The sequence below is a fragment of the Rana temporaria genome, chromosome 1, assembly GCF_905171775.1.
Source record: "Rana temporaria chromosome 1, aRanTem1.1, whole genome shotgun sequence".
NCBI classification, from domain to species: Eukaryota; Metazoa; Chordata; class Amphibia; order Anura; family Ranidae; genus Rana; species Rana temporaria.
Window position 1 is genome coordinate 500,132,804 of NC_053489.1, and position 24,114 is coordinate 500,156,917.

Genomic DNA, 24,114 nt, shown 5'->3' on the forward strand with positions numbered 1-24,114 from the left:
CCATATATAAAATTTTGGGCAATAAGATCATTTTCACTAAATTTATTCTGCCCATCACTCCCAAGGGTAGTCTGGCCCACGCTTGTGTTCGAGCTTTAATGATGGTAAACAGGGGTTCTACATTCAGAGGGACATACTCCTTAAGATTTCTGGTCACGCTAACCCCTAGGTATTTAATCTCTGCCACCCTCTGCAAGGGCAGTTCCGGGAACACAGCCGGCGGGGGGAAGTGGTCGAGTGGGAGGATACGGGACTTATCCCAGTTAATCTTCAACCCCGAATATTTACCCGCCTCTTCTATAATAAGCAGGGCTGCGCTCAGCGATGGTCCCTGGTCTGCCAAATATAGGACAGTGTCATCTGCGTATAATCCGATCTTTTCCCATGTATCTCCTTTTCTGAGGCCTATTACGTTCGGACTTGCCCTAATTGCAATAGCTAGCGGTTCTGCCGCCAGTGCATATAGTAGTGGCGACAGGGGACAACCCTGTCTCGTGCCCCGCTCTAATGCAATCTGTTCCGACAGCCACCCGTTGACAAAAATTCTGGCCTTGGGCGTCTGGTACAAAAGCTGAACCCACTTAATAAAATTCGGGCCGAATCCGTAACACCTTAGGCATTCCCAAAGATACAGCCACTCGACAGAGTCGAAGGCCTTGGCCGTATCCAAGGACACCACCACCCTGGTCCCTACGTTGTCATGCTGCGCCTGAATATTCATGAACAGTCTCCTTATATTCATTGCCGTATTCTTACCCGGCATGAACCCGGTCTGGTCCGGGTGTATCAGGGAAAGAATCACTACATTTAACCTGGAGGCCAATATCTTAGCCAGTATCTTGATGTCAACCGGCAACAAAGATATGGGTCTGTAGGCTTCGGGGTATCTGTGATCCTTACCCGGTTTGGGAAGGACTATTATCTGGGCCTCCTGCATAGACATGGGTAGGACCCCCGAGTCAAAACTGGATTGAAATACATCCCGTAGTTTGGGCACCAGTACTTCTGAGTAAGTGGCATAGAACTCCAATGGTAAACCATCCAGCCCTGGGGCCTTAGACTTGGCTAGTTGTGATATTGCATTTGCAACATCCTGTGCGGTGACAGGGGCTTCCAGCTGCTGCACCTGGTCTACTCTCAGCTTTGGGAACTGTAGCGCATGTAGATAGTCCCGTACTTCCCCCGGTGTGTGGTGACATTGGGAGCTATATAAATCTCTATAAAATCGCATAAACCTGTCCGCCACCTGTGGGGGGTCCGTGACCAATGAGCCATCCGGCTCAGCCAGGGACACCACCACAGGTGGTCTATCTTCCAGATGCGCCAAGTAGGCCAACATCTTCCCAGCCTTTTCCCCATGTTCGTAGACCTGTGTTTTACAGAAAAAGACACTGTTTGGCTTTCTCCATATGTAGCTGTGTTACTACTCTGGCTTGTACCTTAACCTTATCCAGGTTTTCTGGGGTGGGCTGTATATTAAATGTTTCCTCTAACGTCCGCAGTACTCCTTCCGATTCACTCACTATTATCTGGGAGGAAAGTTTAAGTCTTTTAATTCTGGTATCTAGCACCCTACTCGCGTGCATTTTAAATACGTCCCACTGGGAGTTTAATGTTGAGGGGTCCTGGTCTTCTGCAAAAAAGTACTTTAACTCTCGTTCGATACTGTCGTGATCTTTCAAGGCTTTCAGCCAGAACGGGTTTAGTCTCCACACCCTCCTAGGGGCCTCCCCCAGCAATGACAACTGCATCCAACATGGTGAATGATCTGATAGTGCCCTGGGAGCGAATCCAACCCCCCCCACCCTGGGCATAAGGGATGCTGACACTAGGATGTAATCAATACGAGACATTGTGGCTTGGCTGGTGGAGTGGCATGTGTATGCTCTAGTCTCTGGGTTTCTTTGCCTCCATACGTCCGTCAGGGCGAATTCCTTCACCAGGCGGCCCAGCCTGCTTAGTCTGGGCCCCCCCGGATCTCCCCCCGCTCGTGTCGGTCTATCCATGAAGGGATCCATGGTCATGTTAAAATCCCCCATCCACACAGCCGGTACCGTCGGGTACTTAGCCATAAAAGCCAAGCCCATCGTGACGACTTCGGAGCTGTATGGGGGGGGGATGTAGCATACTATTAACAGCATATTAATTCCTCCCACACGAGCATGTACAAACACATATTTCCCCTGCTGATCCGATTCCAGTAATAGTAGTTCAAACGGAGTGGCCTTAGTTACCAGTAATGAAACCCCCCTGGAGAAGCTGGTATGCGTGCTGTGATACGCCCAGCCAATCCATGGGCGTTTCAGTGCGGCCTGCAGATGACCTGTGACATGCGTTTCAGTCAGTGCCATTATATTCGCCTTCTGTGCTTTCAAATAGGCCAGAGCTGCAGTTCGCTTAACTTTATTTCTCACCCCCCTAACATTCCACGTTAGAAATTTAATAGACGTCATGGCGTCACTAGGTGTATAGTGTACCGTCGGACCAGCAGGGTAGAGCATGAATACATTAAGCACATTAACCCACCTACAAGCTGGTTTCCCTTTCTCAGTATAGCTTCATGTACACAACCCCTTACATCTCTATGACATTCCTTACATCTCCGAAACATAAGCGGGCCACAACGGTGACCCTGCCAACTTACCTCCCCCCTCCCCCCTCCCAGCCCATCACCTCCCCAACCTGGTGTGAGCATTTGATCCCTCAACCGTGTATCCAACAAAAAATAGAATCTAAACATATCTTCCAGCAGGTAATCCTGACTGGAGGCACATATCTTGTAGTCTATGAGAAATTTGACATCACAAAACCAATTTGTTACGTGGGGGCGATTATTCACTGAGCAACACATGGAATCGGAGCCGGGGAGAATTAAAATCCCCATGATGGTAAAAAACAGGGGAATGAGGCCCTTGCATTCCGATAATATGAGCGAAGAAAAAAACATATAAAACAAAATTTGGGGCCTAGCTCCTCCCGCTCGCCAGTGAATAACACATTAAGTCCTCCCCACCATTTCCAGCATGACCTTACCGGATCCATTGTTCGTCCGCAGGCATAATGAAAAAAAAAAAAAACAGAAATGTACATAAGTAGTTATGATGGCAGAAAAACAGATCCCCCTACAAGGAGGGAGACCATATATGAAATCAAGGTCTGTTCCAACATCTTCTGAGCCCCCCCTAGTTCTGCATGCGACCGATTCCTCCCCAGCCACGGCTCACCGTTCGCAGCAGAAATCCGCAGGAGCTTGTTGTATGCACATGTCGTGACGGCCCGTGAGTCCGGGGCGAGGGCCAAGCCAGGAGTGGGGTAGATGCAGGATAAATAGGGGGGGGGGGGATTCCTGAGGGAGACCGAGGGGTTCAGGACAAGTACAGCTGGTGCAGAGCAAGATAGACCTAGAGTCCCATCCACAGTACCCGAGGGGTCAGGGACCCCATCTCTCTCTCCTCTTCGTCTGGGCCCCAAGTTCTCAGGTCCCTGACAAACAAGAAAAATGGGGGGGGGGGGAAACAGATATCCCCGACGGTCTCCCTGAAACGGTACTCACAGTTCATCTTCGCAGGGTTCATTCCTGTCTTCCCTTGCGGTCCAGCCACGCTGCAGCTGCGGCTGGGGTGTCAAAGAACTGCGCCCTTCCATCTTCTTCCACTCTGAGCCTTGCTGGAAATAGCATGGCATACTTGAGGTGCAGCACTCTTAGGCGACGCTTCACATCCTGGTATTGCGCTCGTTTCTTTTGCACTTCATTGGAAAAGTCCGGGAACACCGCCACGTGGCCATTGCCCATCTTCATATTCCCCTTTTCTCTTGACAGGCGCATAATTTTATCCCTGTCTCTGAAGATCAGGAATTTAGCGATAAATGTACGGGGGGGAGCTCCTTCAGGTGGGGGCTTTGCAGGTATTCGGTGTGCCCGCTCCACCGCAAACATCACTGAAAATGCTTCTCTCCCATATTCTCCTATAAGGAGATTCTCCAGGAATTCTGCTGGTTCCCTGCCCTCAGCTCTCTCAGGGAGTCCTATGAACCGCAAATTACAGCGGCGGAGTCTGTTCTCCATTTCATCCTGATGGGCATGGAGTTGCCGTATCTGCTGCTGCATGTCATCTGTTGCTTCTTGCAGGGGAATCAATACATCCTCCGCCGCGCTGATCCGGGCCTCCGTTTCAGTGACCCGCTCTCTGACCGTGGATAGGTCCTGTCTCATGAGGGAGATATCTATCTTTACCTCATCAATCTTGGCTGTAAGCGTGCTTTGTAGCGTGGCTATAGCCTCCAGCACCTTCGATGTGTCCTCTGCGTGGCGCCCTGCTCCCGGAGGTTCGTCGGCGCCATCTTTGGCCTGTTCCTCCTCTCCTCCATGTTTGTATTTGGCCAGCTTATCCGCCGCTGCGGACGACTTTTTCGGCGGGGACATTCTCCGTTCCGGTCCCGGAGACGAAGGGCTGTATCGTGGGCGCTTTTCAACCCCAACGGCTGTCTCAGGCTGTGTATCAGGAGATTCGGCGAGAGGAGCTCCGGCGCCCTGCTTCCTACTCCATTGCCAGTCAGGCCACGCCCCCAGGAGACTTGAGTTTACATTGATCAGAGTTGGGTCTAGGGTTCTGGCTTGATGTATCGGTTGCTGGAGTAGGAGCCGGTTGTAAAGCATATAGTAGTGGATGTAATGGAGCTCAAAAACAGATATTGAGTTTTGCAGGTGGTGCTGGTTTGGGGTCTATTATATTAACACTGCATTTATGACCGTAAGGTTTCATTGGTTTAGTGAGAAAAGAAGCAGTTTTATTTCCCATTTATAAATGTTATTCTTACCCTAGGTCCACACTTCTGCATTTTGTGCAGGCTGCGTTTGCGTGGGCACAGCAGCCCATTGAAATTAATGGACTGCCGTGCCTGTGTTTCCGCAAAAAGTCCGCAAGGAAATCACATGGTCATTTTGGGATTTCCCGGTGGTTCCCGCAAACTAACTGCATGCTGAGAGAGTCTCCTAAGAGCAGCGCAATTTGTTTATGGGAACAGATGCGATTCCCGCACTGGAATATACAGTGTGGGCTATTGTGAACCTAGCCTTGGTGTATAATAGCTTTTGTTTCATGTGAGAGGTTGCAAAGGCATTTTAAAGCACTACCGCTTCCTGCCATTGCTTGAGTTGAAAAAAAAATTATGAATTTGAAAAACATTGTTTTGTAGGTGAGAATATTGTTCTATCCTTTAACAACATTATAAGATATAAGATGGCCCCTTGGAACCGTTTTCTGTTTCCCAAATGGTGGATATCTTTGGCTTATGTTATCTTTGAGACAATTGGCCCAGTAGTGTTGGAGGAAAGCTTGAGCTAAATTGACAAACTGAGTTTGGGGGGAGGGGGTTTGAGAGTGTGAATTGCCATATTTAGGGGAGTGATCAGAATAAGAAAAGAGTCCTTGTATACTGACGAGGACAAGGCCCTAATGGTCCTTTGGTGGTAGTCCACATTGGAGAAGAGGGAGTTTGCCATCGATAAGTACATTCTGGAGAAGCATGAGCTTTGGAGTAGCATGGGTAATCTCGCTCAGTGGTACAGAGTAATCTTTAAACATCAACTATTGAAGCAGTAGTTAGTAGGCACTGGAGAGTAAGACCCGGACCAATATGCAGGTAAAGGACCAGGCCCCTTTTTGCGATTCGGCACTGCGTCGCTTTAACTGACAATTGCGTGGTCGTGCGACGTGGCTCCCAAACAAAATTGGCATCTTTTTTTTTTTTCCCCAACAAATTGCGCTTTCTTTTGGTGGTATTTGATCACCTCTGCGGTTTTAATTTTTTGCACTATAAACAAAAATAGAGCGCCAATTTTGAAAAAAATGCAATATTTTTTACTTTTTTGCTATATCCCCCAAAAATATATAGAAAAATAATTTCTTTCCTCAGTTTAGGCCGATACGTATTCTCCTACATTGTTTTTACCAAAAATATCACAATAAGTATTTATCGATTGGTTTGCGCAAAATTTATAGCGTTTACAAAATAAAGGATAGTTTTATTGCATTTTTCTAAATCTTTTTTTTTTTTTTTTACCTACTAATGGCAGCGATCAGCTTTTTTTTTTTTTTTTTTTTTTTTTCGTGACTATGTCATTATGGCGGTCACATCAGACAATTTTGACACATTTTTGGGACCATTGTCATTTTCACAGCAAAAGGTGGTATAAAAATGCATGGTTTACTATGAAAATTACAATTGCAGTTTGGGAGTTAACCACTAGGGGGCGCTGAAGGGGTTAAGTAAGACCTCATATGTGTTTCTAACTGTAGGGGGGCAGAGCTGGACGTGTGACGTCATTGATCGCCTTTCCCTATATCAGGGAACAGACGATCAATGACAGCATCACTGTGAAGAACGGGGAAGGTGTGTTTACACACACCTCTCCCTGTTCAGCTCCAGGGACTGACCGCAAGACTCTGGCGATCGGGTCTGCGGTCCAGGAGCTTCCGACCGGGGCCCGCGACCCATGGCTGGGCATTTAACAATCACGTACAGGAACGTGATTGTGCCCAGCCGTGCCATTCTGCCGACGTATATCGGCGTTAGGCGGTCCTTAAGTGGTTAAATGAATAAATAAAAAATGTGAATTGGTGATGGTGGGTGAGTAGCAGCTCCTCGGTCAGAAGGGCAACACGGTGAAATGTCCAGAGTGAAGGGCAAGCTGGTCACCTACTCGCTCTGGGCAACGTGCTCGAGATATGCACTGAGAGCCAAAGGAAAGTACTGTTCAGGACGGGAGTGATCAGGATGATTAGTGTGGGATAAGGTGACAAGAATTAAGATATGGTCATTTTGTTTTCCAGAGTTCTAAAATGCAGTCAGAAGTCTTAGCTTGGTTTTTCTTGTGTCCGGTTTTAAAAGATTGCACTTCACTTCCTGTCCTGGAGATATGACAGGAAATGAGAAGAAATCTCTTTAAAATGAGAGGAACTCTGTCACTAGAATGTTTTTAAAACAAGCTTAGCAATGCATTTTTTAAACAAACATGGATAATCTAAAGCGCTGTAAAATATCTCCTTTTTAATATAACTTTTAATAGCAGATATGTTTTATTATCCATCTGTGACACCCTGTAGGAATATAAATATCTTGTATTCCTTGTAGGATGCTATATAACTTCAACAGACGTAATTATTACGGTGCTGTGTTTGGGTGAATCCCGGGTGGCTGCTTGTAGAAGGATAGTAGTAGCAGATAGATGTAGATGTTTAAATGTGTGTGTGCCGTTTAGGACACCACCAGCAGATATGCGGCTTGTAGCTTCAGAGCACAGTGTGTGGTCTGTCTCTTAATTCACTTTGGTAAATTAACAGCTAAAATTCCAATAAAAGCTGGCGGTGAATTGCAGCAACAGCAGTCATTTAAATGCCAGGGGATAATGAATGAAACCTTTGCAGGGTTTAATTGTTAGACATGGCCCAGGTGATTGCACTCGCCTGTGCTATGTAGTATTGATTAGCTCTGTACACCCCGCAGTCTTCTGTTCCTTTTCCAATAACATCTTTTGTACTTTATAGTTTTGTATTTTCCTGTTTCCTTCACTCCTTTATGTTTACTCCCCCCCCCCCCTCCTGTATTGATTTCTGGCTACAGTGTAGCAGTGCTTGGGATGATGTAAAGCCGGTTAATAACTGTCTTGTGTGTTTTCTGTTGCATCTGCGTGCTGAATCAACCTGAGCAGGAAAGCCCAAAGGAGACCGATTTTTGGCTTCTTTTCAAGAGAACCAAAAATATTCTCTTGTCATTATGTGTTAGTCTTCGAGGTTAGGAAGCTGTTATGTAGCACCAATGCTACCAATGTAGTACCAATGTACTGTAAAAATTCTTCAAAGTAAATTCCTATGTAGTCAGATTAAAATAAATGTTTTATACACCGTGAATTCTGCCTTGCAGTAGATATTTTTTGCATTTGTGTCTTAAAGTGGAACTTCAGACAGAAAATTAAGTCCTGCTAGATCACTTTAGGCTGGCCCCTTTTGCAGGTGTAGCTATGTAAAACTATTACAAATTAGTGTCTCTACTGTGTACAATCCAGCAATACACCATCCTGCTCTGCACATGCTCAGTTTCTCTCTATTTTTAGGCACTGCTGGATTTGTAGAGGCTGATCTTCTGACAGCCTTAAAGCGGAATTAAACCCTCCTATCATTTTACAGCCAGGGAAGCTGCTTCTGTTTTGATCTGCAACGGTCATGTTCCTGCACATGTGACCAGTTATGACACCAGCCATTTTATGGTTTGGTTGAGGACACAAGCAAATGTGACAGTTGGCAATCTTAGCATTTTCATAATGTAACAATTTTTGAAACCATTAAATTAATGGGTTTAGTTCTGCTTTATCATTTACTGCTGCTCAGGGGCTCTGGGCTTTAGCAATAAGGCAGGCTCTGGCAAGAAGAAACGGCAACATTACTGGAGGCAATTTACAGCACACGCTAATTTTGGTAGCAGAATTATTAATCTGGAATGTATGTTCCTTGCTCAATAAAAATGATATGTTATTATGGGTAAAGTTCTGTTTAAAGTGGAAGTTCACTTTTACAGAAAAATCTGGAAGGTCAATTTACACAGCCCCGCTGACCTGGACTGCTGAAATCTCTGATTCTAAGCCCCCCGGTATATCCGTGTTAGGAGCCTGGGGCTTAGAAATCCTCTCTCCATCCTCGTATTTTCTGAATAGCTGACCGGACAGGGTTTGCAGGCTGCTAATTGGTCGGCGCCGTCAATGTGACAGCGCTGACCAGGGACGTTTTGGACATTCAGCTCAGGGGATTTCTAAACCCCTGACACTGGGACTTGGAACCAGAGATTGTGGCAGTCCAGGTCAGTGGGACAGGCGAGGAGGGGGACCTGTGTAAGTTCACCTTACAGAGTTTTCTGTAAGGAAAAAACTTTTTTTTTTTTTTAAGCAACTAGGCCTTAAATCTGCCCATCATGTGAATGGTGTATAGTAAATGAATGGAATCCCACATATGTAATGCAGCTATACACCATTCATATAAATCAAAAATACATTTATAATCCTTAAAACATTTTTTTTTAAATAAAGTATACAAATATAAACCCTGTATAACTGTAATAGAACAGTCCATGGGTAAAACCATATTTTAGGGTTTACAAATTTTTTTTTTTTTTTTTTTTTTACTAATACATTAAAAATTATATAAAAAATTACTTTAATAGCATTTTAATGCAGGTATAACATATATATATATATATATATATATATATATATATATATATATATATATATATATATATATATTAGATGTGTGTGTGTGTGTGTATGTATATATTCCTAACCTGCTCATTTTAGAGTGTGTAATAATTGGGGAAGATGTGATCTGACTGTAGGGGCTTGTGTGTGAAGTATGGACGTCAAAACATTTCCTTCTTCCTCCACAATACTCGGCTAGCTTCCCGCTTCTCTCTGATTCTCCACCTCTGAGATGGTGAATCAGAAAGTGAGAATTCTGTCACAGATCGCCAGTGAGGTGCTGAGATCGCACTTTCATAAACTGGCCGTTTTTGTGACAGTCAGTTACAGATTCTCACTGTGCTGCGATAATCAGTGGAACATGTTCTCCGCTGATTACCTCAGCTTCATAAACTGTTTATGACCTGAGATCAGCGGTGAGACTCACTTTCATAAAAGGACACCTTGGAGCGGTCCCGCCAGCGCATCGCCTCAGTGTGAAAGCACTCGGGCTTTCACACTGAGACTGCAGGGCCGGAGTTTTTCAGGCGGTATTTAGGCACTATTTTTTTAGCACTAAACCACCTGAAAAACTCCTCAGTGTGTAAGGGGTCTTAACAAATGAGAAAAAAAGCAGCAGTGACGACCTGTCTGTCCCAGTTAGCACAAGACTCTGGTCAGGCCAGTATATCTGGGGATTCCTTGTGGAGTTATCAAGAGCTGTACCAGTTTTTCTGCCCCGGTCTCTGAATCCTCACCGTTGTGCTTGGCAAGCAGGCTGCATAAGCTATATTGAGTTTTTTCTCTGGTTTGAGGCTGAGTGTATATGGTATTTGCTACAGAAGCGGTTGTAGCTAACATGCCTCTTTGTGAAAGGTTTAATAATTTTCTTCACAACTGGGTTTTTCTACTGGGCTTGCCCTTATGCCGGCATTCATACCTGAATGGTAGCGTCTTTGAGCGATTCAAGGTGTTTTTTTTTATATACGGCTTGCATATTTGTATACGTAATTTTTTTTTAAATTGCCCAATAAAGAACTATTCTGCATCATCAGTTGCTAGGTATTTCAGCTGTTCCATTAGCTTGCCGTTCTTTTTATTTTATTTTTTCATTTGGATAAATGGATAGCCCTAAGGTTAGGATTAGTGGTTATTCAGTGTTTTTTTTTTTTTTTTTTTTTTCCGTTCTGGGGTTTTCAGTGCTGACCCTTTAAATCCTGTGTCAACTCAAACGCATTAAAGTGTATGTTACCTACACATTTCATATTTCTGATATGTCCCATCCCAACAGTGAGGGAACACACACACTTAACCCTTGACCTCACCCTAGTCTTAACACCTTCCCTGAAAGTGAAATTAATACAGTAATCGGTGCATTTTTATAGCACTGATAACTCTATAAATGTCAATGGTCCCAAAAATGTGTCAAAAGTGTCCGATCTGTCCGCTGCAATTTTGCAATACCGCTAAAAAGCGCAGATCACCGCCATTACTAGTAAAAATAAACGCCATAAAAATGGCATAAATCCTTCCCCCTATTCTGTAGATGCTATAACTTGCGCAAACCAATCAAATGCTTATTGCGATATTATTAATGTAAAGTGTCACTTTTGTCTGCTTCTTTCCTCTATCAGCATGAATCACTTCTGCCAACTTTGACACCAAAATAAAATTGTGACAGGGGAGGGATCTCCAGCTGATTGACAGCCTCAGCTCTGTTCCTGTGCTGTGTGGAGGGGGTTATGTCCCTTCCCTCCAATCAGCTCTCAGACCTCTTCTTACTGTGCTCTGCAGAGTAACTTCAGCTCTCTGCCTCCTTTTTTTCTGAACTGTCAGACAAGCTTTATAAGTCAACACTTTGATGTAGAGAGAAGAGAGAGATGAAGAGACGCTGCAGATAGACCAGTACAACTTATGTAGGAGAATTTTTTTTTTTTTTCCATCTGTATCGCCTGAGGCCAGTCGCCTCACTGGGTATAAAGTATGTTAAGCAGATTTAAAGTGCAACTTTGCCCATAAAGCGATAATAATTATGTTTTGCAAGGAACACGCATTCCACATTAAAGTGGAACTTAAGTCAGAAAATTAAGTCCTGCTAGATCACTTCAAACAAAATATTTGAAATAAGTATACAGTTTTACAATCCAATAATACGGTTTTACTCTGCTTTTCACATGCTCAGTTGATCTCCATTTTTAGGCACTGTCAAATTTGTAGAGACCGATCTGCTGACCGTTTTAAAGCAGAGTTGAACCCTCCTATCCTTTTACAGCCAAGGGAGCTGCTTCTGTTTGATCTGCAACTGCCATGGCACTGCACATGTGATCAGTTATGACATTTTGGTTTGAGGACACAAGCAATCCCAGTATTCCAGGAATGTACCGTAACTGTTTTTTGACACTGTTAAATCGTTGGGTTTAGTTCCGCTTTATGATTTGCTGGTGTTCAGGGGCTCTGGCCATTCAGTAAAATGGCAGCTTCTAGAAGGAAGAAACGGGAGCAAAGCTGGAGGAAATTTCCAGCACAACTATGTTCCTTGCTAAAGAACATCATTTTTTTTTTTTTTTTTTATCAAGTGGTTATGGGTAAAGTTCTGTTTTAATAATTATGCAGGACTTAATTTTCTGACTAAAGTTTCACTTTAAAGAAGTGAAAGCCCTATATAAATCCTTGGCCAAGGATCCTAACTGATCCACAGATATACAGGAACTGACTTGAAAAATAATACAGGTACCAGTGTCAGCACTTTAGCACTATGGTTATAGGTTGGGCAAAGTTCTGTTTAAAGCGCATAATAAATGGATGTCTGACAAACATTCTTGGCTTACAGGGAGTTCCATGGCCATAACTGTATCGTAGATTACATAAGCATTTTTAAAGTGGTTCTAAAGGTGTTTTTTTTTTTTTTTTTTTATTATTGTATTCTCTGCCTTTTTAAATAAAAACTTCCATGTTGGCCCCTCCCAACTTCTAAAATCGTAAGAGCTACAGGCCCAATGGCACCCACTGAGCAAGTCAGGGCAGTTTTGCACACTATAAAAATTGTAGTTGGTTTCTTGGCCTAGACAACTATACACTTACAAGAGCATACAGAATTTGTTTATCCAAAGGTAGAGGCCATAGTCTTTCAGCTTTATATTAACACTATGTTGCACATTTATTAATAGTGCTTCCATTTTTATTTATTTTTTGGCTTTCAGTGCTCTATTAAAAACTGTCGCACAGCTTTTCATGTGACATGCGCATTTGATCGGGGCCTGGAAATGAAGACCATCTTGACTGAAGAAGATGAAGTAAAATTCAAGTCTTATTGTCCAAAGCACAGTACAGACAAGAAGACAGGGGATGGACAATATGGTGAGAGTGCCTGTGAACTAGATGGGGCAGCTGAGGCCTCCCCTGTGTGTTCAGAGGATTTACAAGGCCTTAATGCCTCCCAGCAGGAGGCCAAGCACGGAAGCCAGCGCAAGCTGAAGCTTCAGCAGCTTGAGGATGACTTCTATACATTTGTCAATGTAAAGGATGTGAGTCAGGCCCTACAAATCCCCTGTGACGTGACAGATTATATTTACCAGTACTGGAAAATGAAGAGAAAATCCAACTTCAATAAACCACTAATAACCCCCAAGAAGGATGAGGAAGATAACCTGGCCAAACGGGAACAAGATTTTTTGATTCGCCGGCTCCAGCTCTTTACTCATCTGAGGCAGGACCTTGAAAGGGTGAGATTTTTAGTTGAATTTAAACACTTACAATCTAAAAGTGTTTTTTCTGCAAAAGTGTAACTGGGCTTTTGTTAAAAAGTAGTGTATTATGTTTATATTCAAGTGGGAGTTTCTTTGTATAACTTTATTATGTTTATATGTACAGTACAGGAAACTGTTACAGGTAAGGTGCATCAAACGAGGCCTAATGTCCACTTCCGGCGCCGGAGAACAATGTATCAACTATTACCTAGTTTTAAAAGGAAACCGGTGTAAGTTGGTCAGAAAATAAAATAAAGGAAATATCAGTGATGAAGAGTGATATTAATCCCAAAAAGCTGCTATTTAAAATAAAGGGATAAAACCCATTAAAAGTATAAAACAAAGTATCAAATATATAAGAAACTGTGGTTTCAAATGATAAAACAGCGCTTAGTAGTGTTTAAAAGCAGCCCCATATAGAGCTTAATAAGAAAAATAGGTGGTGATGTGTTAGATGATCAAAAAAAGGTGTTAGTGCACCCTACACCAATTAGAGATTCACCAAACAATATGGGTTACTCCCCCCTCTGGGGTGCAGGCTTACCACAAACAGAAAAAGATGTGTGTTGCTGTTTTCCTTATAGGACACACCATCCACAATTTTTCAAATAAATGTAACGGATAATCTCAGTGAGGGTACATGGAAACAAAGAAAACACAAAATAGTGTAATATGTCTTTAACTAGTAACCCCCACAGTAGTTAGGAAAAAGACTCCCACTAATGATGCCCGTACAGGAAAGTAATTGTAAATGAACATCTAAGAAATAGACACGACTGGGGTCACCGCCGTCCTTTGTGCACCAGGGGCCGCACGAGTGCTTGTAGCGCTGGTAATACAGTGAGATCCGGCTGGTTAGCTGTGGAACGCAGAGTCACTTCCTTATTGCGCAGTTGTAGCCACTCTGTCGCGTTTCGTCACTACCGACTTCGACAGAGGCCCTCTGTCGAAGTCGGTAGTGACGAAACGTGTCAAAGTGGCTACAACGGCGCAACAAGGAAGTGACTCTGCGTTCCACAGCTAACCAGCCGGATCTCACTGTATTACCAGCGCTACAAGCACTCGTGCGGCCCCTGGTGCACAAAGGACGGCGGTGACGGCGGTGAACCCAGTCTTGTCTATTCCTTAGATGTTCTTTTACAATTACTTTCCTGTATGGGCATCATTAGTGGGCGTCTTTTACCTAACTATTGTGGGGGTTACTAGTTAAAGACATATTACACTATTTTGTGTTTTCTTTGTTTCCATGTACCCTCACTGAGATTATCCGTTACATTTATTTGAAAAATTGTGCATGGTGTGTCCTATAAGGAAAACAGCAACATGCATCTCTTTTTCGGTTTGTGGTAAGCCTGCACCCCAGAGGGGGGAGTAACCCACATTGTTTGGTGAATCTCTAATTGGTGTAGGGTGCACTAACACCTTTTTTTGATCATCTAACACATCACCACCTATTTTTCTTATTGAACTCTATATGGGGCTGCTTTTAAACACTAAGCGCTGTTTTATCATTTGAAACAACAGTTTCTTATATATTTGATACTTTGTTTTAGTACAGGAAACTGGGTGAGTACTCATAGACCCTGGTCAGAACTTGGATTTTGCGTGGAATGTGCCAGAATTGTCTTTTTCTTTCTCCACTTCTGTCATACCAATACAAACAAAAGAAAGAAACATGAGCATGATGCCTAAACATTTGTAATTGCAAACATTTTCTGGGTGAAGTGGTGCATTATCTGACAGATGCAGGGGTGCCAATATTTTTGGCCATTGCTGTATGTTCATGCCAAATGAGTGCAGTGAATAGCACATCAGTCACTTAGTGCAATGCAATCGGACAGTTCCAAAGGCCATATTTAGAAAAAGTTAATCCAGAATTTCTGCACTTAAAATGTATTCTTTAATATTTAGTATACATACGGCCGTTTCGGGGAAAGTGCTTAATGCCTTGCCTCAGGTAGGAACATCCAAAGAAATAACATTACAATCTGTTCATTTAGAAACAGAGATTCTCTCTCGAAATTCACAAAGCAGAAACCAATTAAGTCATTAAGACTTAAAGTTTTCTAAAAGGTTTAATATATATATTCTAATGTTTTTTCTGATATATTTTTATAGAAAAAATATCACACATACAGTTGTGCTCATAAGTTTATATACCCTGACAGAATATGACTTCTTGGCCATTTTTCAGAGAATATGAATGATGACGCAAACTTTTCTTTCACTCATGGTTCGTGTTTGCATGAAGCCTTTTATTTATCAACTTTATGTACTTTTTTTTTTTTTTTTTAATTATTATTAAATCCCAAATGACCCTGATCAAGTTTACATACCCCAGTTCTTAATACTGTGCTTCAGCCAAACACTAACCATGAGTGAACAAAAATTTTTTTGTTATTCATAGGCTCTGAAAAATGGCCAAGAAATCATAAATTCTGCCAGGGTATGTAAACTAATAAGCATGGATATAGAGCGAGAGAGAGAGGGCCTATTTAAAAACCTGTGGAAGGGTGTTAAAGCGGTACTATACTCACCTTGAATCCATGAATGTGGCCTCCCCAGAGTTCGCCGCTGATCTCTACAGGCAACCAGTGTCTGGGTCTTGATTGCCAGTCGCTGTCATTGGCCGGCCCGAGATGACATTGCTCCTGCGTATGCTCAGGTATTCCGTCAAATTTGGCATTGCCAGATTTGTGCAGTGAGCCGTGCTTGCGCAGCTTAGTTTGCAGGGGCAGACAGGTAGGTAGTTTTAATGCAGAAGAGGCAAAGCGGGTCTCTTTTTGCATTAAATCCTGCCTGTCCACCCATTATAATTTCGGAGCCTGAAACTTTCATATTTGTAACTTTTGTATGGAGTCATTTTATGTGCAGCAATCCTGTGTATGTGTGTATGTATGTATATGTATGGCCATTTTTGATAAATCGGCATTGGCCGATTATTATCAAAATTAGGCCGATTTTATTTTATTTTTTTAAACTGACAGCGGCTCCTCCTTCCTTCTCCACACTCAGCGGCTCTGGCAGCATCAAGCGCCGCGATCAGTGTGAAACTGACAAGTAACAGAGGCGCTGTTGGCTCGATGTCTGGGGTGGGCGGGACCCAGCAGCTATATTGCACCAGCCAATGGGATGGGATCTGGACGTGCCGCTACGTATATGTGGCCCAGCCCCCTTTCTAAAGCGGCCCAATCATTGGCTGGTGTAATTTAGCTGCTGGGTCCCGCCCATCCCCGACATCGAGTCTCCCTCCCCCCTTGGTGTGAAACCTGCCACTGCCAATCAGTGCCATCTGTCGGTTCCAAACCAGTGCCATCTGTACTGAGGACATCAAGTGTGTGCCAGAGTGACAGAAGTAAGCAGGAAGGAGTGGAGTGGGTGAGGTTGTGTTTTTTTTTTTTTTTTTTTTTTTTTTTTTTTAAATCGGTCTAAAATATCGCATCATGCATCGGCCAGAGAAAAAACACCCATATCGGTCTACCTAATTTTTATCTATATTATAATATAATTATAAAATACACGCACAGCAAAGCACATGTATGAATGAGCCCTAAATGCAAAGGGTTATGAGAAACGTGGCAGCTGCCATGCAGGCCTCTCCTGGAAATGTTTATAATTTGGCTGTCATGTGGATCCTCATAGTTGGTCACTGACCCAGAACAAGTATGTAGATAAGGATTTCCAACCAGCAGGTCAGTAACTTAAAATGATTGCAGAGAGAGGGTCTGTGTTACAGCCAGGCGATGGCATCTTCAGAAGGTCCAGAATAGTATTTTGCATATATCCTTTATGAGCATGTGCCTGTGGATGGGAAATTTTTAGATTGTAAGCTCCTCCAAGGGGACAGGGACTAATGGGAATGGACCTTTTTGTACTTTGTAAAATGTTGTGTAATGTAGTGATCTATAAGTACTGGAGATTTCATTTTTGTGGTTTATTGAAGACAATATGCACAAACCATTGCTTTGTTGCAACACTTTCAAGTCTCCTGATCTCAAGCTTCAGATGATTGATCTGCAAATCTTCAGATACAATTTTGTTTAATTAAATGTAATAGTTACATTTTCAAATTAAAGTGGACGTAAAAACCCCCCAAAATCCCACTCGCAGGCTGTATATTGTTTGTAAAATAGGCCAGTGCCATTTACCTTTTATTTTTTTATTTCCATGCCGTCATTTGATCATTTAAGCTCCAGCTCCCCTGTGTCTGTGAGCAGAACACCCCATTGCTTCCTGTTGTCCACAATCCCTCCCATCAGTTGCAGCAGATGCTCACTGACATGAGCTGGAGCTTAGCGATCGCATAACCACACCAAAGGAGATATTTGAAAAAAAAGTTTTGCAGTGAGCTTTTTTTTTACAAACCATATGCATCATAGCTATGAGCAAAGGGGAAGCGTAGTTTTAAACCTGAGTTATACTGCCTTCCCTTTTTACTGTAAGCATCCTTTCCATGAAATATGTAAAGCTGGAGTATAAAGGCAGGAAGTGCACTTCATCAGTGCTCCATGGAGATGGCTAGGTATCCATCTCTTACTGTTTATTCTCCAGATCGTGTTACATGAATCCCCTGGCTTTATATTGTCATCTGTACATCTGTTCTGGCGTGCTAATCCTAAAGAGCCAAAGGAGGATTCTGATGTAAAATCATGACACTTCCTGTGTACTAAACAAATCCCACATCCAATCTTATTTTTTCTTTTTTTTTTCTTTCTTTCTTTCTTTGTTTCAGGTCCGCAATCTTACTTACATGGTAACCAGGAGAGAAAAGATGAAGCGCTCGGTGTGTAAAGTCCAGGAACAGATCTTTAATCTATACACAAAACTAATGGATCATGATAAAAGCAGTGCTGGTATGTTTCCTGATTTGCTCAATAAAAACTATGTATTGTATCATAGTGGCGTTAATTTGGATATATTTAAAGTGTTCTCTGTAACCAAAATGTGTTTTTTTTTTTTTTTTAAAAGAATGGGGAAAGGTTAGAACCCATGTCATGTTTAACTGCTATCAGAATCTCCATTAGAACAATTTTTATTTTTTTCCCCTCAACATTTGGGCAGACGAAGTGAGTAAAAAAAAAAAAATCTGCAGGATTACCCCTCTTTTTATAGTGTGCTAGAAGAATTGGTGTCTTTTTGTCAGCCCCTCTGTAAAAGACTCACGTTTTTACTAGCACCATTTTTTTTATTTTTTTTTGCCATATATTTGGACAGCTTGTATCTCAGACACTTGGGTGCATCCGGTGGTTTCCAAGAGCTACAGTGCCTTGAAAAATATTTATACCCCTTGAAATTTTCCATATTTTGTCATGTTGCAACCAAAAACGTAAATATTTTATTGGGTTTTTATGTGGTAGACAACACAAAGTGGCACATAATAAATGGTTTTCATTATTTTTTTTTTTTCTCCTTACAAATAACTGAAAAGTTTGGCGTGCATTTGTATTTGGCCCCTCTGAGTCAATACTTTGTAGAATCACATTTCACTGCAATTACAGCTGCAAGTCTTTTTGTCTCTCTACCAGCTTTGCACATCTAGAGGGTAACATTTTAGCCCATTCTTTGCAAAATGGCTCTCAGATTGAATGGAGAGCGTCTGTGAACAGCAATTTCCCCCCCTCACCTTCCAGGACAGCTACTTGAGAGATGATTGGCTCCGCCCTCTACAGGAAACACAAATCGGATAAAATTTAAAGGGCCCTTTCCTCTGACCTTCAGTTGTTTTGTGTTTCCAGACCCTCCAGGAGCACTGACAAGTTTTTGTTTTCCTAGGTCTGGTAACTGTGGTTGGCGGACCACAGAAGGGTTCCCTGTTGAAGGTTCTTGCCTCACCTGCAAGGGTAAAATGGCAACTTCCTTCAAGTTCTCCCCAGCTCTTCTGGTGGAAAACTTTGTTTTCCTCGGCTTCACCGAGGTGTACCAAAATGGCGGCGGAGGACTTCCGGTGACGGCAAGATTGCGCCGGATCCAGAAGTCCAGTGACACATTTTCCGTGTTCATAAGGACTATGTCGCAGTACACTGAGGACATGCTGCCTTTGACAGCAGCCTTTTCTCTTCGGCCGATCACCACTCACCAATGTAGCTTGAAGACAGGCCTGAGGAGGGAGGTCCTGCTCGAATGGAGCCAGCGGAAGCCTCCGGTTCCCATACTACCTCCAAGGTAAACCCTTGTCTGTAATTATGCAGCATGGATCCTTTTTTTTTGGTATGGGCCTGCTTTTTTCTTATGGCTTGTTTCTGTTCTTTTTCTAGGATAGACAGATGAAAAGGAAATGCGGAAACTGTAGAGTCAGGCTGCCTGATGGATATAAAAAACTTTTTTGTAAAGATTGTTTTCCATCTAGGGATAGTTCAGAGACTTCCTCTTTTAAAGAGCTATTGTCTTCTATGAAGGAGGTGGTTGCCTCCTTCCGGTCTTTCAGTGACAGGGCAGCGGGTCTGGGACCTTCTTCCTCTGGTCCCAGGACTCTAGAACTTTCAGACCCTCTCCTCAGTCTGAGATCAGTGATTCACACTATACCTCAGATCTGGAAGAAGGAGAACCCGAGCCCCTTATCTGATGGGGATTCCGCGTCAGTGGGAGAGGCAGGTAACCCTAAGTTTCTTTTTCCAGCTGAGGAAATTGATGATTTTTTTTTTTTTTTTAAATCAATTTATACCTCTGAGCAGATTGCAATGCTGCAGCAAATCCAATCTGTGCAGGATAGAATGTATAGGGGGCTTCAGGGGCAGAAGTAAAGGACTTTTCCGGTTTACCAGTCACTTAAGGATATGATTTTGTCAGAATGGAAAGATCAGGGAAGGAGAATGTTCCAATCTAAAGGGCACAAAAGATTTCCTTTTCAATCTGAAGTTGAAGAAACTTTAAATGTCCTAAGCTAGATGCCCCTATGTCTCAGGTTTCTAAAAAGTTAGACCTGTCCTTTGAAGATTCAGGGGTCCTGAAGGAGCAAATGGCTAGGAAGTCAGAGTCTTTGCTACGTAAGGCCTGGGATGCTTCAGCTTTATCCTTGGGTCCAGCTGTAGCATCCACCTGTGTGGCTAGGAATTTAGATTAATGGGTTCAGCGTCTGGACGAACTCCTTTCGTCTGACTACCCCAAAGAGGTGATTAGGGAGTCCCTCCCACTGATTGCTAAAGCAGTAGCCTTCTTGGCCAATGCAGCTGCATCCTCTGTGAAAGCTACAGAAAGATCTTCTGCTCTCATTAATTCAACCAGACGAGCAATCTGGCTTAAGGCTTGGGAGAGGGGCCTGGTCTCCAAGAACAACTGCAGCATTCCCTTTGAAGGCAAGCTCTTCGGTTCCTCCTTGGTGGAGGTCCTAGCTCGTTCCTCTGAGAAGAGTAAACCGTTCCCTTCTTAAAAGTATAAGCCACAGAATAAGAAGACTTTGTGGTTTCCAAAACAAAGCTAATTTCAGAACCAACAGGCGAAGAAAAAGTGGTCTTTTAACAAAGATAAGCAGAAGGGGATTCTCTTTTCTGCCTCAGCCCCTTCCAAAACTCCCCAGTGACGACAGGATAGGGGCTGGGGGAAGGTTGTCCCACTTCATCAATGGGAAAAGATTTTTTTTTTTTTTTTTTATCCTTCAAACATTGGAAAGGGGTTACAGGTTGGAATTCAAAAACCTTCCACCCCAGAGATTTTTTTCTTACTCATCTGCCGAGAAACCAACAGACGGCAAGCCATGTTGAATCTAGTTTCCATGTGGGAAACAGAAGGGGTAATTTCCCTTGTCCCGGAAAATCTAAAATTCCGGGGATTTTATTCCCATGTCTTTCTGCTTCAGAAAGCCTCCAGCTGCTTCCGGATGGTCATCAATTTGAGCATCCTGAACAAGTATATTCTCTACAGATGTTTCTAGATGGAAAACATTTAACTCTGAGGAATCTATTATGGCCAGAGGTATTCATGGTTACCCTGGATCTTCAGGACGCTTGTCTTCATGTTCCAATCTGCCAGAACCACCGAAAGTTTTTCAGATTTGCGATTCTCATGGACTATGGGCGGCTGAGTCATTGGCAGTTCAATGCCCTCCCTTTTGGTCTCTCAGCAGCGCCCAGGATTTTTACAAAGATCATAGCCGAAGTCATGGCCTTTTTTCTGATACAAAGTGTATCGATCGTTCCATAGCTGGATGATTTTCTGATCTTTGCCCGAGACAGATTCCCTTATCTGGGATCTGCAGTTGGTTCTGCGGTCCTTTCAGGATCTAGGGTGGAAAGTCAACCAATGGAAGTCTTGTCTGGTACCCTTCCAGAACATACTTTTTCTGGGTTATCTAATAGACTCTGTTGCTCAAATTTTTTCTTCCCGAAGGAGGAAGTTTTGAAACTTCTTCCTGCCGTGCAGGCCTTCAGATTGCTCCCCACAGACCTCGCTTCGGCGGGTCATGCAGTTGTTAGGTTTAATGACCACAGCCATCCCAGGAGTTCCCTGGGCCCCTGTTTGACTTACCGGTAACGGTATTTCCAGGACAGCATCTATATTCCCACCCTATTTTACTTTCACCTGATGGTGTGTTTGTGGGGGTTTTTTTTTGTGCTTTTCCTCTGCTGAGTGCACTTTCGTCAGGGGTGGCCAACCAGTGGCCCGGGGGCCACATGTGGCCCGCGGAGCCCTCTGATGTGGCCCGCGACCTCCTGCTCTGGAATGGTGGGTTGGCAAGCCCAGATCGCAGGTTGCCGCCCCACCATACCACAGCATCGGTGTTGTGAATGAAGCTGGTGGTAGAAGAAGCAGCTGCAGAGTCCCATAAGCCGAAGCATCCTCTACAGCACGGGCTTTTGCATAGGTGGGGTCTATGGCAAAGTTCAGCTAAAGTCAAGATAGACACAGGTGCACTACGCTGCACCCGCGGTGTGAGTAAACCACAGAGCATCATTGTGAAAGCAGTCTTGGGCCCTATTCAAACGATCAGCCCGACCAAATGAGACCCTCAATTCACCTCTATAGAGCGACAGATGTCCGTTTTTTACGCCCGCCTACCTCCATCCCCTTTCATCATGTGGGTGGATCGAAGGGCCTATAGAGTAGCCGTGACCTGTTATCATTGTGGCCCTTGACTGGTTACCAAGTTGCTCAAGTGGCCCTCGCTCTTCAAAAGGTTGGGCACCCCTGCCTTTGGAGGTTTACTTGATCTTCTAAACAACTGAAGGTCAGAGGAAAGGGAGGGGCCTTTTAAATTGTATCTGATTTGTGTTTCCTGTAGAGGGCGGAGCCAATCATCTCTCAAGTAGCTGTCCTGAAAGGTTCCTGTAAATACCGTTGCGTCTAACCGGGATTTTTCAAGTCTTGCCACAGATTCACAATTGGATTTAGGGCTGAACTTTGACTAGACCATTCTAACACATGAATATGCTTTGATCCAAAACATTCCATTGTAGCTCTGGCTGTATGTTTAGGGTCGTTGTCCTGCTTGAATGTGAACCTCTGCCCCAGTCTCAAGTCTTTTGCAGACTCTTAACAGGTTTTCTTCTAAGATTGTCCTGCGTTTGGCTCCATCCATCTTCCCATCCACTCTGACCAGCTTCATTGTCCCTGCTGAAGAAAAGCGTCCACACGACATGTTTCATGGTGATGTGCAGTGTTGGTTTTCTGCCACACATAGTTTTGTTTTTAGGCCAAAATGTTCAATTTTGGTCTCATCTGGCCAGAGCACCTTCTTCCACATGTTTGCTGTGTCCCCCTCTTGGCTTCTCACGAACTGCAAATGGGACTTATGGCTTTTTTCCAACAATGGCTTTTTTTTCTTGTCACTCTTCCATAAAGGCCAGATTTGTGTAGTGCACGACTAATCTTTGTCCTGTGGACAGATTCTCCTTCCTGAGCTGTGGATTTTGGCAGATCATCCAGAGTTATCATGGGCCTCTGGGCTGCTTCTCTGATTAATGCTCTTCTTGCCCGGCCTGTCAGTTTCGGTGGATGGACATGTCTTGGTAGGTTTGCAGTTGTGCCATATCCTTTCAATTTGCGGATGAAGAATTGAACAGAGCTCCGTGAGATGTTCAAAGCTTGGGATATTTATTTTTTTATAACCTAACCCTGCCTTAAACTTCTCCAACTTTATCCCTGACATGTCTGGTGTTCCTTGGCCTTCGTGATGCTTTTTGTTCACTACGGTGCTCTAACAAACCTCTGAGGAGTTCACAGAACAGCTGTATTTTATACTGATTAAAATACACACAGGCGGACTCTAATTACTAATTGGGTGACTTCTAATGGCAATTGGTTTCACTAGATTTTAGTTGGGGGTATCGGAGTAAAGTTGGAAATATAGGAGAGAGAGTTTGGGACTTTATATGAATCATGCAATCAAGGAGATACCACGACAGACATTACCCACCAGACGCACTGTTGTGGTCTCTTCACGGTTGCACAATTCATATAAAGTCCCAAACTCTCTCATATATTTCCATATTACAGGGATGGAGGCATTTGTTCTTGCTGAAAGCGGCATATAAAGTCCCAACCTCCTCCTTTATCGAAGTAAATTTGGCTGAATACAAATGCACGCCACATTTAAGATATTTGTAAAAAAAAAAGAAAATAATTTCCCTTCCACTTCTCAATTATGTGCCACTTTTTGTTGGTCGGTCCATCGCATAAAAATCCCAATAAAATATATTTACATTTTTGGTTTTAACATGACAATGTGGAAAATTTCAAGGGGTATGAATACTTTTTCAAGGCATTGTTATACAAGCTGGAGTTTCCCATCTTTAGTTTCTCCACTTTCCTGTGTCGGTGCACAGATTAGCATAGTTTTCTAGTCTTCTGGACCAAAGTGTCATTGACCCAATTCATGTGGCAATATGGTTTCGGGGGTTTTACTCAAGCCTGTTCAGTGCCCAAACCCAAATGGGGCATTCGCCCATCGACTCAAAGCACTAAACGTTTTCAAGTTCAAAGTCTGCATGGAATCCCCCAGGTCAGTCATCTCCCTCCTTAATCAGGGACACTTTCTTGCGTCTTTGGACAATCAAGGATGCATACCCACATGTTCCCATATCATCTTCACATCTGCGTTTCCTGAGCTTTACAGTGGGTCCCTACACCACTAGTTCATGGACCCGCCATTCACCCTTTCATCTGCACCTTGATTGTTGACATCAATACTAGCCTTGCTACACTATTGTG

At 43.4% G+C, this 24,114-nt stretch overlaps 1 protein-coding gene across 4 annotated transcripts in view; it reads left to right on the forward strand.

Annotated features, from left to right (window-relative positions):
* Positions 1-24,114, forward strand: part of JADE1 (jade family PHD finger 1) — a 118,997-nt gene that overhangs the window by 89,130 nt on the left and 5,753 nt on the right. For all 4 annotated transcript variants that reach the window (XM_040330805.1, XM_040330813.1, XM_040330797.1 and 1 more), the window contains exons 9-10: positions 12,427-12,948; positions 17,705-17,825. In XM_040330805.1, coding sequence (XP_040186739.1) covers positions 12,427-12,948; positions 17,705-17,825 — 643 coding nt within the window. The remainder of the gene's footprint in view (positions 1-12,426; positions 12,949-17,704; positions 17,826-24,114) is intronic.